We start from the raw sequence: 20,031 nt of genomic DNA on the forward strand, positions 1-20,031 counted from the left end.
GGGCCTGGAGAGGGCAGTATTTATACATGCAGAGCAAGTTCAGTTTGTTTAGAAATGTGTGTTGTCATTACTAAAAGTTGGATCAAATTTATGGTCTAAAAATGGAGTCATTTGCTGTATACTAATATGACATTTGCTAATATAGGATCATTTGGTAACTGTCAATATTGACCTGCAATTTTCAGCTCTTCTATTTTCCAATTTCAGCTCTTCTATTTTCCAATTTATGATCTAAAAAAAGATTATTCTTTTTAGGCAAATAGCCAACTCAATAGCATACACCTTATTGATCTGTCACACTGGCATTTCACAGCAAACAAGTACTATAATAGGATCCTAATTTTTTGCTAATTCGGATTCCCTTTATAATCAAATTCATTTGAGAAATGTTATTCGACAAAATAGTAGAGTAGAGACGATATAATAGCAACTTATGTAAAGACGACAAACAATAAACATCGCTTAATAGAGAGATTAAATTATTGTGCATGAAATACTATGGACAAACAATACTATTTTCTCGAATGATAAACAAAAATGGGTGGTCTGCGACAAACTCGAACCATCATATTCCATAATTATTTACGACGGCTTATGCTAAAAATTGTACTTGTAACAATAAAAAAACTAGCGTAAAAGTCCGTGCGATATATATTGAAATATTATCTCGAAAAAATTTGCTAAATATCCTAATGCAGTCACATACAATTCACTCACTGATGGATGAATATTGCTTCCGTGGAGAAATTGATGAAGCCTTAGAGATGCTCAAAACCACGAGGGGAAAGGGTATATTGCCCAATTCTCGTACCTACATTATTTTGATAAATGGTTGTTGTAAACAGATAAAAGTGGACAGAGCAATTAATCTCCTTAAACAAATGCATTAAAATAAAAAAGTATTATGTCCAACTAAAACAAATTATTATGATATAAATTGTATATGTCATCGTTCGTTTTAATGCTGAACCAAAACAGAAGTTTCTGAAAAGATATATCCTATGAACATTGACACTAACACCCTAATATCTCTCAAAGTAAATCATTAATAAAAAAAACTACGTCAATATTCGGTAAACTAGGTTGTACTTTGGTCCAAACTAAATTACTCAGTTGTAGTTTGATCGCTTAAATTATTTAATTTTATATTTTTAGTATATTTTTTTAAATAAAAAACAGTCTGCTAATTCTTAATATATAAAAACTTTGATAATATCTTATATTTTTTTATATCAAATCATATTGTAATTGATTTTTAATGTAAATGAATGATAAATTAAAAATATGTATCATATTATAATGTAAAAAGATTGATCAATAAATTTAATAATTATTTTTAAAATTTTATAATTTTTAAATTCTGTTTTTTACAAAAATTTGTTTAATAAAATATATAAAAAATATATATACCTCTACAAAAACTAAATAAAAAGGAGACACGTAAATAATATAAAGCAACATTGTATTTACTCAAAAATTAAAATAATAAAAAAAGAATTTGATAAAAAGAGAGGATGTGGCTTATATAATAAAAACTAGCATAAATAATCCGTGCGAGGCACGGGTCATTTTCTAATTTTTTTTTATGTATCATGCAATTATAATGTTCTTAATTGTTTTCTTTTTTGTAAATGTTGTACAATGTCTAACATATATCAAATACAAGTTAATTATTTATCAATGTGTATTATTTTCATAAAAGACAATACCAAATTACACAACGTTTCAAATATAACTCATTAAGCAAAATATATATATTCTTGTTTGTGTTATATAATTTGTATTTAATGAATGAATATAAACAGAATAGTCAGTGTACGTTTAAAATTAAACGATTATACTTAATTTGTCGTTAGTATGTTTACAAATAAAAAGTTAAAAAGTAACATATATGTTGAATACAGAGTTCACAAAAAATTTTGAATTTTATTTAAATAAATTATATGTACTGGTCTATATTATTAAAGACTTCACTACTAACTTACAATTAACTTACTCAATTTAAAAAGATAAAAATTGCATAACTGAATTCAGGATGACTTCCAATCATAATATACAATAATGTAAATTTTACACTACTGTTAATATAAAAGTTGATTTTAATGAAAAATGTTAGTTTTTGAAATTCAACGTATGTATGCATGGAAAAATGTTAGTTTTTTATTTACACTACGGTTACCAAACTAACATTAAGTTATATGTGTGTCAGCATGTAAATTATCGTATGTTGCATTTCTTAGTAAATTACAACAGTTTCAATTATTTATACGCTAAATATCTGATTTATGTACATGTATAATCATTATTAACATCTAGTGAGACAAATTATTACTTAAATAACATACATTTATAATTATTCAAAAATTAAAATTATGTAATTAATAAATTGCAATAATTTATATATGATATTCATGTTATCACTAACAAACAATTTATATCAAGTTTTTACGCAACTGAGTATCAATCATGGTTGTGACATAAAAATAAATTATATATTATAAAGATTTGTTATTGATATTCATGATTTTTTTAAGAATTCGAAGGAAAAATTATAAGTATATCGTTATTTAAACTATTTTAAACTCTAATATTTCTTCATATAATAATTTGATAACATTGTATATTATTCTCATAAAATTAAATATTTTTCAATTCGATAAAGTTTTATAAATATCAGTCGAACTGGTTTATTCATTCAGATTATTGAATAATGTATATTTTTTTTAAAATTGTATAAAATGCATTGAATCAAATGTTACAATATAGTATAGATATAACATTTATTTGAATAATTCAAAATATTAAAATAATTCAAAATATTTTTACAATATTTTCTGGATCAATGAATATTACTTATCTAAAAAAATTCTTTTTAAAAAGATAGTTTTTTTTAAGTAAAAAATGAGAAATAAATCGATTTAATATATCATCGTAGTTTTAACAAATCTCGTAAAATCTCATATCAAATTTCGAATATATTTAAAATCGGGACAAGTCCCAAAAATAATAATGCGCTAGTAGTGAAGTTAGTAATTTTAATACAATAATTAATTAACTTAATCTTATAAACACCTCAAACACATTAATTTATATTAACATAAGATATTAAAAAAATTCACATTATTGGTAAGATATTCTCGTCGAACTCGTAATTTAAATTTACTAAACGTAGAATGTGACGATGTTTTTTTGGCCGGGTCATGTAGTCAAATTTCGAGTATTTTTTGAAGAATACACCAAGTTCTGATTTCAAATTCGAAATAAACTAAAATGCGTTGACTCATTATAATTCGAACTCATCTAAATATGTAATACCATTATAGATTATTTATATATAAGCGATTCTATTTTTAATATTTTCTTTAAAAATTTTACATGTACATTTTAATTACCTTTTATAATAATAAAATATGTTAAATATATATGAGATACATTTTCAAACTAAAAAAAAAGATAAATAAATAAGATAATAATTCATTTATGTACTATGTCTAATTTTGTATCCAGAATTCAATTTTTTAAAATTATTTGTTTAAATATTCAAATAACTATTTTTTTTGCGGAATTCAAGTAACTATCTTTAATGTTAAATAAAATATTCATTTAGCACACATACATATTTTGTGTATAATAAAAAGCACATGTGACTATATGGTGTAGTGGTATGAGGTTGTATAGGTGAATGAAATATCTCAAAGTTCGATTCTCACAAATCACATCTTTTATATAAATATTAAAAATAGGGGTAATTTAGTCTTTTCAATGAGACTTTTTAATCTCACTAGTTATGTAGCACAATGGTAATGATATGAAGTTTTTGAGCAGAAAATTTGGGGTTCGATTTAGATTCAACAATATACCTATTTTTAACAAAAATTATGTGAGAAATGACATTTTTAGAAATTTTCAACATAAAAGGTTAAAATTATAATTTTATTGCTATTAAAATGGCTCAATTTGCCCCTAGTCCTCTTTTAATATATAGAAGAAGATACAATTATAAGTTAAACTAAGGAAACTAAGAAAACGGAGTTCCATAAATAATATAAAATAACATTTTATTTACTCAAAAATTAAAATAATGATAAAAGATTATAATAGAAAGAGATGATGTGTTTTATCTAATAAGATTTTTAATTATGAGTCAATAAGATAAGTAGCATAGTGGTAGTCATATGTACTTTGAGAATGGAAACTATAAAATTGACTCACTTTAATAAAACTATAAAATTGCCTCACTTTTTATCGGAGATTTTGTGTATGCAGGGGTTATTATTAAAGAAGAGGAGCCAATCAAATTTTGTTAGACTTATAAAATTTAGTCACCATATAAAAATCGATAAAAAAAACTTTCTTTTTTTTAATCTGAATAAAAATAAAAGAAGATATTTTTCGACTTTTGTGTTGGGATTATTTGTGGTTGTAAATTAGAAAACTTGGTGAAAGTTTCACATATAGATTATAAGATTACCTTTAGTATTTTGATTATTTATATTGTTATTGTTTAGAATATAAGTTTTAAATAAATTAGTTAAAATTTACATAAAATAACCAATGCATTATTATTGTTCACAGGGATGTCAAAAAATTCCGAAAAATCTGATATTTATCCGAAATATCTGCATTCGTAACCGAAATAAAATAGATATCACTTATTTGAATCTCACAATTCCGAATACCGATACCGATATAGATATAGACATATTTTTATCATATTACATCTATAACCGAAATTAAAGATATGATATTTAGATATTATAAATATATGTATTTATATGATATTTAAAATTTATTTTATAAAGTTTATAGTGTATATCTCGTGTATGTGTGTGCATATCTATAAATATTTAAAATAATTGTAAAAATATTATAGACATATATTATAATATTATTTGATTTTAATATTTTTAAAATAATAAATGTGTATTGAAAGATAAATAAAAATTACTTTTTGAATAAATATAATTTGTCTTTAATAACTTAAACTCTTAACTCAATTTTTAAAAATTAATTTTTAATTTTTTTACTATTTTTGTTTTTTAATTTAAAAAAATAAAAAATCTAATTAAAATCGAACTCGGATATAATTCTTCAAAAAAATCGGATCTAGATACGGATATGATTTTTCGGATCAGGATACATATCTATATCCATATCATCCATTTGATAACCCTAGTTTAGACATATGTGTTGTCATTAGTAAAAAATGAATTAAATTTATGTTATAAAAGTAGAGTCGATTGCTGTCTATTAAGAGTAACTCCAAATTTCAATAGGGGTGTCAAGTCATATATGTGCTTACCTATTCGAATGTTAAGGGTGTTTGAAGAGTGTCAAGTGAATTGACCAACTTTTGGCACTCTCTTGGCACCGGTCAATATAGCTAAAATCCAATTCTTATAAGAACCTGTTGAAGTTAAAGGATGTCAACTTTGACATGATTTAGAAATAAGTTAAAAAATTAATATTTTAGATGAGTTGGCTCGATTGGAGATACTCTAATAAGATATTTGCTAATTTAAGATCATATGTACTGACCTGCAGTTTGCAGCTTTTTACCGTCCATCCATTATTCAGATACAACTCTGCTATTTTTTAATTTATGGTCTAAAAATAGTAACTTTTTTTTATTGAAGGCAAATAGCCAACACCTCAATAGCATGCATATTATTGATATGTCACACTGGCATTTCACAACAAACAATTACTATAATAGGATTCTAAATTTTTGTTATTTCGAATTCCTATTCCAAATCATATTCATATGAGACAATGTTATTTGACAAAATGTAGAAGTAGAGATGATACAATAGCAACTTATGTAAATACGACAAACAATAAAATATCATATAACCGAGTAGTAGGAGTTTAACAATTTGTTCATCTAACTAAGTTTTTTATAAAATCCTCATATGATAATAACAAAAACGATATTACATAATTCTTGATAATTCCTCAAATGTAACAACTATAAATATCAAATTATGACCATGTTTGAAAGACGGAACGACTAATTATCTCCGATGCAAAATCAGGAGTTAAAGGATTATTACTGCAACTGTTCAAGTAGTTAAAGAAATAAGCAATTGTCCAAGAACAGAACAAATCCAGTTCTATGTTCTCGAATGACAAACAAGAATGAGGGGGTTTATACAAAGTCGAATGTCTAACGAAAAGGCTCTAGACAATAAGTTTTCCATAAATCACAATAAACAACAGTTGTAGCAGCCTTAGTACCTTCTTCATCAACTTCAATGATGGATTTCTGGATTATATTTGATACATAGAGACGATCAGGAGGATACATCGTTGGATCACTCACCATCTTCATGAGGTCAGCTTCTTGATCATTAAAAGGGCAACTGCAGCCCTAAGCTCTTTAACACTTCTGTTGCTTTGATGTCATACTCAAATTTAAATTTTGGAATCAAAAACTTTCCAGTACAGACTTCTTGGCGAGGAATATGTCTGTCAAGAAATCCAGATTTTGACTCAGTTTTCTCTACCAATGCTCGTGTTCATCTTTTGCACCCACGAAGGATTATACCAATAATCACTTTGTCTAGAAGCTTCAACACCTTGAACCCATCGGGAACACTTATATATTTCTTTCCACCCTTGGTCATAGAAGGAACCTTATTCGATTACCAATCTGGAGGTAGAAGTTGAAGTGTGCTCCGTTACCTCCGCATGAACAAAAAAAACTCGACTTCGTGCTCCTTTAAAATAAAGAGCATTGGCTAGAATAAGCGCACAATATCTGGTTGTAACAATCACAGATCGGTCCACGGAGACTCTTAATTTTTAAAACCCTAAAAATTTAAATCAGGCGAGTTAGACAAATTAATTTGAGATGAGATTTGTTTTTCCTAATTAGAAAATAACAAATTAAAGGTAAAATCTAGGAATCCAAATACATCAATCAATATGAACGAAAAAATATCAAAATTAATTGAATAGACTTCATTTTCATTTTCATCCCATGGAAAAATATTTAGTTAGACATGATAATAAGATGAACATACCAAATAATTAATAAAATTTTAACTCTAAATTGATGTTCTAAATCTTTTAAAATATAAGAGGGAAGACACACACAAACAGTGATATATATATATATAATATGATGAGTTTAGGTCTTGAAATTGTAAATCATATTTAGGATATATTTCCATCTTTTCTTTTTTTCTTATGCAAAAAATATTCGATTTTTCCTTTAATTACTTTGACTTCCACATCCTTGCCTTCTTCATATTTTTCTGCTTGGAATCTAATTTTATTTGTTTTCCTACTAAATAAAATAACACTATTTTAGCCTTCAAAGATTTGTAAAGTACTTAAATCAATATAGCAAAATAAAGGTTGTCTTTTAGTAATAATAAGTTTGTAACTTTTTGGTATGTAAAGAAATCGACGATTCAGTTCCAGACAATCGGTTGATGTAATAAACTATCAGCATTTTTTAATCGTAGAATGTCACTTTATTGACGTTTAAAAACAATATTAGGATACTTATCAATGATTAAAAAATGCTGACAGTTGATTGACAGAAAAGCGCTAGGGGCCGACCCACGTAAATTTAAGGAAAGGCAACAACAAGATGATATTTCTAAAAAATAATCAAGGCGTTTATATGGAAAATTTAATGTCGAAAATCAGATATCGCCTAATTATACCAATCTATATGGTAAAACTATATACATATACTATGCATAATATTGGCAGAAAGTATGAATCAACATGCGCCTGATATGTGAAGAAAATATGAAACAAACACCATACGCGAATAACAACGAAACACCACTAGAGGAAGGACCATTGTCGAAAACATAAATTCGATGCGAATAATGATTCAGAAGACCATCTAAATCACGAGAATGAAGAAAAGAGAGAAACTGGTCCAGTGTTGGGCCACAACTTCCATGAAAATTGGAGAGAATATCACGTTTGAATTATTGTCATGGTTTAGTAGAACGTGCTTTGATAGGGTCAATGATACATCAACATTTATCGTTGGGTTTTACTTGAATGCTTTTGACTCTAAATTCGGGTTAGAAGCGACACATGTGCTCGCCGCTTATTTGCCGGCCAGCAATAGGGGCCTTGTGCCATCAAAGGCACGTGTCGTTGGTGTAACCAGTATGATAGATGTCCGACGTTGGCCGCCATGAATTTTAATTCCCGCCAAGCAGTAGATAGAATCCTTTGCATACGACTTAAGCAGAGTGGCCTTGATGTCATCATCCTCTGAATTCGCTTAAATTTGTTAAAAAAGTGATACATTAACGTTTGTTGTTTCACCCATTGGTGTACAAACTATAAAACATGGTGGTAGGTTTATCCCGGAATTTGTTGCATAGTGATTGAAAAACAACAATCACAATGCGAATCTTAAATTATGGAATTCAATTATGTATAAAATAATATTCTAATCAGAGATCCTATGAGACGACCCGGGTCAAATCCCGAGCCTTTTTTTCGAAAACCGGGTCAAGTCCCAATTTCGAGTCTGAAATAAGCCGAAACATACTGTCTAGATTCCTTATATATGACTGCTACCTTTTTATTATCGTTAAAAAATTGTACTTTTAATTATCATTATTTTTTTAAAAAATCAAGGAACAAAATTTTTTAATATGTATAATTTTACATTAAAGAAGAAAATTTTAAAAATAACATATAAAGAGATGTTTTTTTAAATTGACCAATATATTAAAATATTATGATATATATTTTGATTTTATATATTATATTTTAGGAAAATAATTTTAAATACATGAACTAAAAATATACAATAATTCTATACCATACCAATCCATCATCACCAAAATAAAAAGCTTATTGTTTCATTACAATTACCATATTTTTGTCATGAAAAGTCCTTAATTCATAAAAAAGTTAAAAGTTTCTAAATATATATACTTTGTACACAATAAACAAGATTAATATTATAACATATTTGTTCGTTCCAAATTTTATTTTTTAAGATGCAATATTAAGGTTCTAAAAAAAATTAATAAACTATTTTTCATATCCTTAATAGGCTATTATAAAAATTTGTTTACTAATTCATTACAAATTGTTGAAGACTCATATTTGAACTAGATATGGAAAAGATTTATATATTATGGATTTTATTGTTAATTAAAAAAAATTAAAGTTAGTGATTTTTTTATATATATTCAAGTTTTAATTTTTTTTTGTATAAATGCTTTCATTTTTAAAAATGTTTGTAATATACATGTTTTTTAAAAATATTTGCAAAATACGTTTTACAAATTTGTAATCATATTTACAGCATAATTTGCAAGCTAAAATAATCTTATATAGTTTCACAATTTAAATTAAATATAACTAATATGGTATTTTTATAAATATTCTCGAAATATAATAATATTTTTACAAATCTTTTCAGAAGTTTGTAAAATTACAAATATTTTTACAAAAAAATATTTTTTTGGTAAATTCCTTTATAACTTTTTCATTTTTCAAAATTAGAATCCACACAATCACATCTTGTTTTAAGTCTTATATCTCTCTCTCCGTCTCGAGAAAAATATATAAACACCGTTTCTATATATCTATATAATTAATCACTTCACTTAACTATACAAACATATACATACACAGATAGATACACAAGCAAACTATAGATACAAAGCATGGATTTGGATCTATGGATATCAAATGTCAAAGATGGGCAACACTTGTCTGAAGATGACCTTCAGCTACTATGTGAATATGTATGTATTTTTTTGATTTTTAATTTTTTTATTTAATTGAATCTTGTGAAATTTTAATTTTTGTAATATGGGTTTTTTTTGTATGATGTTCTTTTATGTGGGTTTTTTGTTTGGTATGAGTTCTTGAAATGTGTAGTGAAAAGTAAAGATTTTTAATTTTCTTGGTTCTTGATTTGGGTTGGTCTAATTAATTGAATCTTGTGAAATTTTAATTTTTGCTATATGGGTTTTTTTTGTATGGTGTCTTTTCATGTGGGTTTTTTGTTTAGTATGAGTTGTTGAAATGTGAAGTGAAAAGCCAAGATTTTTAATTTTCTTGGTTCTTGATGGTTCTTGGTTAGGTTTGGGTTTTTTAATTGAAATGGGAAATGGGTTTGTTTCGTAGAATTCAATTGCTAGGAGATGTTGGTTTTCGAGATGGATGTTGTAGTACTAGAGCTTGTTGTTGTGATTGAAGAAGTTGTTTTGTTGATGGCCTAAATTGAGCTTGTTAAGTTTGGTACAACAAGACAGGTTAGTTATAGTTTTCGTATTTTGATTGGGAAATATGCTTGATTGGGGAAAATTTCGAGTATAATGATAAGTACAATGGTTAATAAAGTGATAATAGTTAGTCTGCGGTCATTGAATGTTGCAAATATTTTATTGTATGGGGATTGGGGAGTTAAGCAGTTGGGTTGGTGTGCATAGGATTCAATTTCCAATTTGTGAGGCAGTTTTGCAGTCGCTGTTAAATTTTTTTATGGTCTTGCGAAATTTCACTTAAATACAACAGGATAGCTCATCGAATGAGAGTTTATTTCAGTCTTACACTTCGAAGTTAAAAAATGGATGCTTGTTACGGATAGTTTAATTCAGGAACATTTCTGAACTTTACTGATGATTATAATGGATTTGGTATAGTAACAGTTAACCTGTGTAGCCGGGTACCATTTAAGGTATGGCTGTATGGGCCATATGGGTAGGAAATAAATACTTGGCAACCATAATGCTCCTTTTTGGGTCCATTACTTTTTGGATACCATCCTGCCTGTTTGAATGGTGGGCATGCTCTGTGTTTTGGGTTTGAATGGTGGGTAGGGTTTTCACGTTTGTGGACTTGCAGTAATCGATTGACATTGATCAATAATTTTACCCACTCTGTCTCAGGAAGTTAAAATTATCCAGTAACCTGGGAGCTTGGTAGAATTTGTGGGCCTATGGTCTATATATCTATTATCAGAAAAAATAAACTTGAGCTTTTATCTGGTGACTATGTATCTCTGGCTATCTATTTCCAGGTCAAGGATATCTTGATCGAGGAGTCAAATGTGCAGCCTGTAAATAGTCCAGTTACAGTTTGTGGCGACATCCATGGTCAGTTCCATGATCTGATGAAACTCTTCCAAACAGGAGGTCACGTACCAGACACAAATTACATTTTCATGGTATGCTTATATTTTTGAAGATAACATTTATCTTTTAAAAATTTCCTGTGCAATGGTCTGTGGTTGAATAATACTTTCTGGTTTGTGGCAGGGAGATTATGTTGATCGCGGATACAACAGTCTTGAAGTTTTCACCATTCTTTTGCTTCTTAAAGCAAGGTACATGCTCACATTATTTGTGCATATAGATGAATTTTTTTATTGAAGACATGACATATAATTGTGGTAGAATAAGCTTTCACTGACAATAGGGACTTGGGGGATCAAGCAGGGTTCCTGCCCTCTCTAAATTCTGAGCAGATTATTAGTAATGAATGGCGCCCTTTTATATAATGTGTCGGGTATTTACTATTTAGTGGCTAAATCGCATTTAGTTAGTAGCCTTCACCCTGCTTCAGTTTCCCCTCCTGACATGAATTTTTACCATTCTCTCCAAAACATTAATACTTATTTCTACCAACTCACCTCAATACCTTTTTAAGTCCCTTCATTGAATTATTATGTTATATATTTTTGAAATTTTCTTGGCTGTTTTGCAATATTTTGTTCTTCAATAAATTACTTGAACACAAGAAAAATTATATTAAGTATTTGTTAGATTGTTATTTTCAGGTATGAGTTATTTGACAACTATTTTTACAATTGAAGTCTAATTTTTTCTAGCATTAATCTATTTTTCAAATAAACAACAACAAAAAAAATTAGACAGCAAATCTTAAAATAAAGACTCTCATTTAGCAAAAATAAATAAATAAAGACTCTGAAGATGTCCTGCCATGCGACAATGAATTATAAAAATGTATATTTTTATTTGAAAGTTGAATGTTTTCTGTAAAGAGTGTGTTCATTTTGTGTATATGCTGCTTTTAATGTCCTCTGTATATCTAGTTAAGTTGATTCATTGGGATTTACATTCTACCAGATATCCTGCCAACATTACTCTTCTACGCGGAAATCATGAAAGCAGACAATTAACACAGGTAATTATGATTTTTCGCGAGTTTTTTTTTAAAAAAAATTTGTGCAGGGACCTTGACATCTGTCTTAGTACTTAATTGGGTGAAAATGATTTTACTAATCCTTTATAATTTGCCGTTGCTCTTGTTAAAAATTGGTTTGCTTGCAAGAGATTTTATCACTTTGTTGTGAGAATAGACAGCTACATGGTAGTCAATCACTTGTAAGGACTAATTTCTAGATTCACAGGACTTATATACTTGCTGCACTGTAAGGACTGAGAAGAGATTTTTTTTTTAAATGGGCAGCAAGTATACAAATTAAAACATATAAGTTACAGTCATACATGAAATATAAGCCTACAGAAAATGTGAAAGCGTGTTGATGAACTGAATGCCTGGAACTCTTGAGTTGCTGATCTCTGACCTTGCTAGCTTTTTTATACTTCATTTTCTAGGTCTACGGGTTCTATGATGAATGCCAAAGAAAGTATGGAAATGCTAATGCTTGGCGGTATTGCACAGATGTTTTTGACTACCTAACTTTATCAGCAATTATAGACGGAACTGTATTCTCTCTCGCTCTCTCCCGTTCCCTCCCTTACTCATTAAATACACATTATATATATCCTTCTGTTTTCGGATGGTAGATGACATTTAACCTGTCTCGAATTTAGGTATTATGTGTCCATGGTGGCCTTTCCCCCGATGTTAGAACCGTTGACCAGGTTTGTGCTGTTTTGCTGAATGGTTTTTCTCTTTTTCTGTCAACTGTCAGATTGACGAGTTCTAATTTGGCTGATGGTAGTTTGTGATACATCTATAAGCATGCACATGTTTGACATTCTTGTGATATAACTTGAAAAAAACAATAGTTGGATTAATATCGTGCAAGCATATTAATTTGCAAAATTTATTATATATTCCCTTTCTATAACTCTATGGCAAAGCAGTTTAGCTATAATCCTATTGGTTGTCTTTCTTGTGTTTGACTTGTTTGGATTAATTTTATTTGTCTGGAATATTGGACACAGTGTAATTTGAACAGTTATTGTCCCCTCTCCATATCGTTGCCTGCCATCTTAGGCCTTAGCTGAAGGATGAGATCTAAGAATTGTTATGTTTACACTTGGCAGATTAGAGTCATAGATAGAAACTGCGAGATCCCACATGAAGGACCTTTTTGTGACCTCATGTGGAGCGACCCTGAAGACATTGAAACATGGGCAGTCAGCCCTCGTGGTGCTGGATGGCTGTTTGGATCCAGGGTCACTTCAGAGGTATTTATGAGTAAAAATTATATCTTTCTGCACCATTACTACATAATTTGAGCTTACCCTTCTGCATTTCTTTCTTGCTTCACTCCAGTACAATCACATTAACAAACTTGATCTAGTTTGTCGTGCCCATCAACTTGTGCAAGAAGGTCTGAAGTACATGTTTCAAGATAAAGGACTTGTGACAGTGAGTTGCTACTTCTATCTTACTCATACAATAATGCCATCAGTTCCTTGCTCTTGGATCATCTGATTTAGAAGTTCTATAACATTGCTTTTTGGCTGATGCAGGTATGGTCTGCACCAAACTATTGTTACCGATGTGGAAATGTGGCTTCAATATTGAGCTTTAATGAGAATATGGTACTAATAATTCACAATATAGTAATTACTGGACATTAGTTGTGCAGGGTTTTATTTATAATAGAATGATTTTTTATGTTAGATGATTGAATATATATATGTTTTCAATATCTTTTTCTCGAAAGCCAAAGGGTCTTTATGGAACCAACCACTACTCCCATCTGTAGGGGCAAGATCTAAGTATATCTTACTCTCCACACACCCGACTTCTGGCTGCATGTGTTTGGTTTAGTTAAATACAGTTATGATTGCTATATGAGGGCCATGAGGTGCACTAATATTTCCATTATTAGATTGAAAGGACCATCTTCCTGAAGTTTTATTTCCTTATTTAAATGGGTGCAAATCTAGGGAGGCGGGGTATCAAAACCCTAGCATGCAACGTGACCCCTGTAACGCCTGGCATACGATGCCTTCCTGGTATTGCATAAATAAAGATCAGGAATCTTTTCCATTAGAGCTTAGGGTGTCACCATCTATAGTAGTGGCAGGCCTGGTGGCTTCGATTTAAATAAGCTGAAAGCCAACTTACCACCATCAATACCTAGTTGTGCATCATCCTTTAGAATAAACTGCAACGGATAGATTACTATATCATGTAAATAGGGCTTGAAACAGGGTTTGCATGACATATGGCAATACAGAGCTGTCTATTCTTACCACGAGGTCTTCCAGTTAATCGAAGTTGGCTGTATGCATACAGAATCTAATATTATTAATGAACAATATTGGCAGCTTTGAATTTGTATGTGATAGTGGACTGTTCAACATTCTTATAGTATAAACTATTTAATTTAGTTTACAAATTTGATATCACTCTGATTTCTTTATAACAATTATATTTGCTTATCACTAATGATTCTCTTTATTTTTTCTGTAAATGTCAATTTAATCAGGAGAGGGATGTGAAATTTTTCACAGAAACAGAGGAAAACAACCAGATGCGAGGTCCCAGAACAGGAGTCCCTTATTTCTTATAAGAAGATGTCGATTGCGTGATATTGATTCAGCATTAGTCAATTGCTGCTCCAGTTGGGAAAGCAAGAAATTTTTTGGTCAGCCTAGCCAGGAATAGTAGGAAATTTTATCGTTTGAAGCTGGCCTGCTATTGGATAGTCTATTTGTGTATGAAAAGATAATGTAGTTGTTTATAATTATTTTTCAGTCCATGATTGTTTATAATCATGTTACATTGTGATTCTTTCTCAGATCAAAGTATAATTCAGTTAGATTACTTGCTCGGAGGCACAGACACGCAGACATTAGCATCTGGCATCTATCTTATGCCACGTAAATGTCTCCGTCTTCTACTTTATATAATTATATTGATTTACGGAGATTTTGAATATTTTTTTTTTTAATTTTGCAAGTACTTAAAAAGGCATTTCCATAACACACATCAAGGTGATATTCAATTTCTAGTTCCAAATTTATGTGTTACTTGAATACTTTTATGATACTTTTTTTTAATTATACTGTTTTAGAAAGAAAAAGAATCTGCAAAGCCAAGACAATCCAATCTATTTTTTTTAAATCGAACTAAATATAAAATAGAGAAAAATGTCTGTAAATTAAAAAGTTTTTGTACTGTTAAGTTAACGTACATCCTTATCAGCGCTGTTATAAGAATCGGCCGATTTTTCAAAAAGCGCCGATAAATTGGTCAAAAATATTTGTCCGATTTGACCGATTTCCGATAAATCTCCGATAAATTACCGATAAATCATCTAATAAATCGTAAATCAGTACTCAACCGAATAATTTCGATTTCCGAAATCTGCAACACTTATCAGCGTCAAACTCTCTAAAAAAATGTCTACCAACAACCACACTCAATTTTCTTTTTCTGTTACCTACCATCTACCAAAGTCTCCTACCTACTCATCTCCCTCTGACCAAACCAACACTAAAACATTGCAAGACATTTGCAAGAATTGAGCAGCAAGAAAAATGGCATCATCAACTTCACAACCTCAGGTCATTACATGCAAAGGTAAGTCTCCTTCTATACATGTGAAATATTTAAATATCACTGATATGCCTCAAGCCGTAAGGGTTCATCTTTTGTCGTCTCAAGTTCTGAGTTCGGTTACCGCCCGCTCTAACCGAGTTTTATTAGAACATATGCTTGTTTGTTTTAAAAAAAGTCACTAATATGGTTTGATATGAAAATGTGAAACAGCTGCAGTGGCATGGGGAGCAGGGGAAGCAATGGTGATAGAGGAGGTGGAAGTGAGTCCACCTCAGCCTATGGAGATTCGAGTGAAGGTGGTTGCTACTGCACTTTGCCGCAGTGATTTCAATGCTTGGCTTTCTCAGGCAATGCCTTTATCTCTTTACTTTACTTGTTCTTTCATTTTTTTCTGTGTTTTTGTTTTGGAGCATCTCCAACAGCTTCTTAGTTCATTCCCTAAATTTAACATAAAAATTGGATCCTAATAACTTAAGACATCAATCTCTATTCTCATCTCCAACAACATTCCTTATATCCATTACTTATATAATATTTTATCATTAAAAAGTATCATTATTACAAAAAGTGAAGAAAGAGAAAGTACTTCATTCAAATATTTATTATAAAATAAAAGTTAGAAGATGAGAGAGGTTAGCTAAAGATAGGGAATGAGAATAACATCTTAGTGGATCTTAGTGGATCTTAGTGATTTAAGGAATCAATGTGATACTGTTGGAGTAATTTTTCTCACCATATTCCTTATATTTGACTTTAAGACTCCAAATAGCTAAGCTGTTGGAGTTGCTCAAAGTTTGTGAACTTGTGAATTTTGTGCAGGCAACTCCTCATCTGTTTCCGCGGATATTTGGGCATGAAGCATCCGGGTATAGTTCTACATCATATTTGTTTAAAATTTAAAACAATTGACAAGCTACTTGGTATTGATATTATTTGTTTGTTTGCAGTGTGTTGCAATGTGGTAGATTTTTAAGTATGCTAGAGTAGGGATTTACAATCCATGAACACTAATCACGAGAGGGAGGGAGGATGAAAAGAAGGTTTATTGTAGAAGAGAAACAATGAGTGACAATTGTTAGATGAACTCGAAAACACATTGAACTGTGGTAATTTTTCAAAGTGGAGGTGGGAAATGAGAAAGGGAAGTATGTTATTATTTATAAAATTGTAAAGCTTTTCTTTCTCATTTTAGAGTCTAGATGTTAGCATATTCCAGTGATCATAAGGACAGTTTTTAAAATTTTAAATCAGCTTTGTGATGGGAAAGAAAGTGCCCTTTCAACCAAGCTCTTTTATTTATGTGTTTCGATAGATTTAGATTGATTTTTAACAAGAGATGTCTGATATTAGGTCTTCTTTTACTGAACTAGGCTTTAATTAGGAAGATTGTGATGGGAGATCAAGATTCAGTAATTTAACAAAAATAAATGATCAAGATTCAGTATATGTACATGAAACTCAATTTGATTTCAGTCTTCATAGTTATTGTTAAATATTAGTCTACTGTATATATCCTGTCATTCCCAAATTGAAGAGACGCTAAATTATAAATACTTTCTAGGATCGTTGAAAGTGTTGGGGAAGGAGTGACTGAATTTACAAAGGGGGATCATGTGCTTACTTTATTTACTGGGGAATGCATGAGCTGCAAACAGTGTACTTCGGAAAAAGGCAATATCTGTCAAGTACTGGGGTTGGAACGAAAAGGAGTAATGCATAGTGATCAGAAAACACGTTTTTCTGTAAGAGGGAAACCTGTATATCACTATTGTGCAGTTTCAAGTTTCAGTGAATATACAGTTGTGCACTCTGGATGTGCTGTGAAAGTTGACCCCAAAGCACCATTAGAGAAAATATGCCTGTTAAGTTGTGGAGTTGCAGCAGGTAAATAACTGTCCTCATTTCCTGAGGCATAAAAATCTGTCAAATATTATATATCCCCTAATTTATTGTTTTCTTCCTTGAATTTTGAATTACCATTGATGATGTCTAGGTGTTTAAACACGAAGAAAGAAGTAGATTCATCAATCTTTGTAGAATATAGGTGCATGCTAAGTAGGGTAAATCGTACACATAAAAAGTACTGAATACTGACCAGCGATGCAATTAGAAAGGAACTGATGCGGGCATGTAAATCATGTAGTCTGAAAAGTGCATAGTGATTCTTTAGAGACTTCCCTTCCTGTTAGTTATAGAATAAAATCATCCTTGCAGCTCAATTGTACTGCAAATATCAATACGCTTTACCCATGTTCATAAGAAGAGTTTGAAAATGACTAGCCAAGTTCTTCAATGCCTTCTCATTTTTTTTCATCTGTTTGATGAATTTCTTCTCATTTTATTGGTTTTTTATTTGTCAATTTGTAATTACGGTTTCTCATATTTGAAAATTTGCTTTTAGGTCTGGGTGCTGCTTGGAAGGTTGCTGACATATCTAAAGGATCAACAGTTGTAATCTTTGGTCTAGGAACTTTGGGCCTTTCTGTAAGTACATGGATTTGTGCTACTCATTCTTCTCTGCTTGTCTAGAGTAAGCTAAATTTTGAAACCTTACCAATAGTTCAACTATCTTTTCTGAGAAGGTGGCCCAAGGAGCTAAAATAAGGGGAGCATCTCGCATAGTTGGTGTGGAAACTAATTCTGAGAAGAGCGTCAAAGGTAACATATCTGTTCCTCCATATATCCTACATGCTCAAAAATAAATATATTGTCCAACAAATGATTTAGTCTACAGAAATTGAGCTTCTAAGGTTTACGAACTGTTTACCAATCCCAAAGTGTAAAAGTTGTTTTTATTAATAGTTTCTGTAAAATGCAGTTAAGACATTGTTTGCAGAATAGTGTATATATACAAGATCTCATGTATTAATCATATTTTCCCGGTGCAGCAAAAGCTTTTGGAGTTACAGACTTTATCAATCCAAATGACCATGATGAACCTATTCAACAGGTAATTACTGCATACAACCTTAATTTAGAAAGTTTTACAGCTCGACATGTACACATGAAAGTGTAAGAAGATTTGTGTGTTGTAGAATTGAGGATGAAAGATGTGTTGAAAAATTGTAAGGAGACTGTATAATAAAGTACTGATCATCTAAAAGAATTTGAATTTTAAAACACCAAGAAGTAGCAGCTAATTGGTTCTGAAACAACTTTGCATACACAGATTCATTCTAAGTTTGTAGACTGGTTTTCGTCCCAAGAAACAAATATCTGGACTAAACACAGTGATCCTTTGCACACACTGCTAAATAAACAGATGAAGCCAAAACCTGCAATAAATTATTTTTGAAAATTATGTGACCTCGTTTCTCTCAGGTTGTGAAGCGTATTACCAATGGAGGAGCAGACTATTCATTTGAATGTGTAGGAGAGACAGCAGTAATAAGCACAGCTTTACAGTCTTGCTGTGATGTAATTATTTTGTATCCCTAGTTCATTTGTTTATACCAAAGAAAATTTTCTGATTGTTTACCGATTCTTCTTCTTTTTTCTTTTCTATGTACAGGGCTGGGGTCTGACTGTTACCCTTGGAGTCCCAAAATCGAATCCTGAAGTAAAAGCTCACTTTTCGACATTCCTGTCTGGAAAAACATTGAAAGGGTCTATGCTTGGTGGATGGAAACCAAAATCTGATATTCCATCATTGATTGAGATGTATCTAAATCAGGTACTACAGCACCTGGACTTATTGCTTTTCGCTTGACTAGTTTCTGGAAAATTGGTGTAAAGCATTTCTGTTTGATAGATTTTAGCGGATAATATCGTTACTAGGTATATTTTATGATACTATCACGAGTTCTTGGTTGATAAACGAACTGGTTTTTTAGTGTTTTCATTTTGAATACACAGGAAATCCAGGTTGACGAGTACATTTCACATAATATGCCATTGGAAGACATCAATCAAGCTTTTGATCTTATGAAAGACGGAAAGTGTTTGCGTTGTGTCATCCACATGCCAAAGTAACACTATGAATTCAGTGATATCGTAACAAATAATCGTTGGTAAGTGAAAATTTCATAGGTGAAGAACAGATTTAAGGTCTAAAGTTGCGCGTGTGGAAGAAACAAAACTCAAGACTCCTTAGTCCTTCCATTGCTCAGTCCCGGTGCAAAGACAAAGTACATTTTGTGGCAGCGGACATCGTAGAGAATGTTACTGTTAATGCTTTCTTGAAAGTATCTGCTTATGTGAATTTTGCTTAAGTCAGTCCGAAAAAGCTAGCGATTTGGTACACATTAGTTGTTGACTTGTATCTATAAAGATCTCATATTCTTATCGATGTAA

The 20,031-nt window shown here is 30.4% G+C and overlaps 2 protein-coding genes across 2 annotated transcripts; both read left to right on the plus strand.

Annotated features, from left to right (window-relative positions):
• Positions 1-9,522: 9,522 nt before the first annotated feature.
• LOC141672058 (phytochrome-associated serine/threonine-protein phosphatase 3-like) lies at positions 9,523-15,103 on the plus strand. Its single transcript, XM_074478552.1, has 10 exons — positions 9,523-9,743; positions 11,024-11,170; positions 11,262-11,329; positions 12,093-12,150; positions 12,585-12,695; positions 12,804-12,854; positions 13,263-13,406; positions 13,495-13,590; positions 13,695-13,766; positions 14,663-15,103. The coding sequence occupies exons 1-10, from the start codon at positions 9,663-9,665 to the stop codon at positions 14,744-14,746; spliced, it is 912 nt and encodes a 303-aa protein (XP_074334653.1). The 5' UTR covers positions 9,523-9,662; the 3' UTR covers positions 14,747-15,103.
• Positions 15,104-15,603: 500 nt separating this feature from the next.
• On the plus strand, positions 15,604-19,980 carry LOC141671106 (alcohol dehydrogenase-like 6). The gene is made up of 10 exons (XM_074477226.1): positions 15,604-15,759; positions 15,949-16,085; positions 16,558-16,604; positions 17,300-17,622; positions 18,140-18,222; positions 18,321-18,396; positions 18,627-18,688; positions 19,060-19,155; positions 19,250-19,411; positions 19,594-19,980. Exons 1-10 carry the CDS (start codon positions 15,717-15,719, stop codon positions 19,708-19,710), a joined length of 1,146 nt encoding a protein of 381 aa, XP_074333327.1. The 5' UTR covers positions 15,604-15,716; the 3' UTR covers positions 19,711-19,980.
• The last annotated feature ends 51 nt before the right edge of the window (positions 19,981-20,031 follow it).

Source organism: Apium graveolens, chromosome 7 (genome assembly GCF_009905375.1).
Source record: "Apium graveolens cultivar Ventura chromosome 7, ASM990537v1, whole genome shotgun sequence".
NCBI classification, from domain to species: domain Eukaryota; kingdom Viridiplantae; phylum Streptophyta; class Magnoliopsida; order Apiales; family Apiaceae; genus Apium; species Apium graveolens.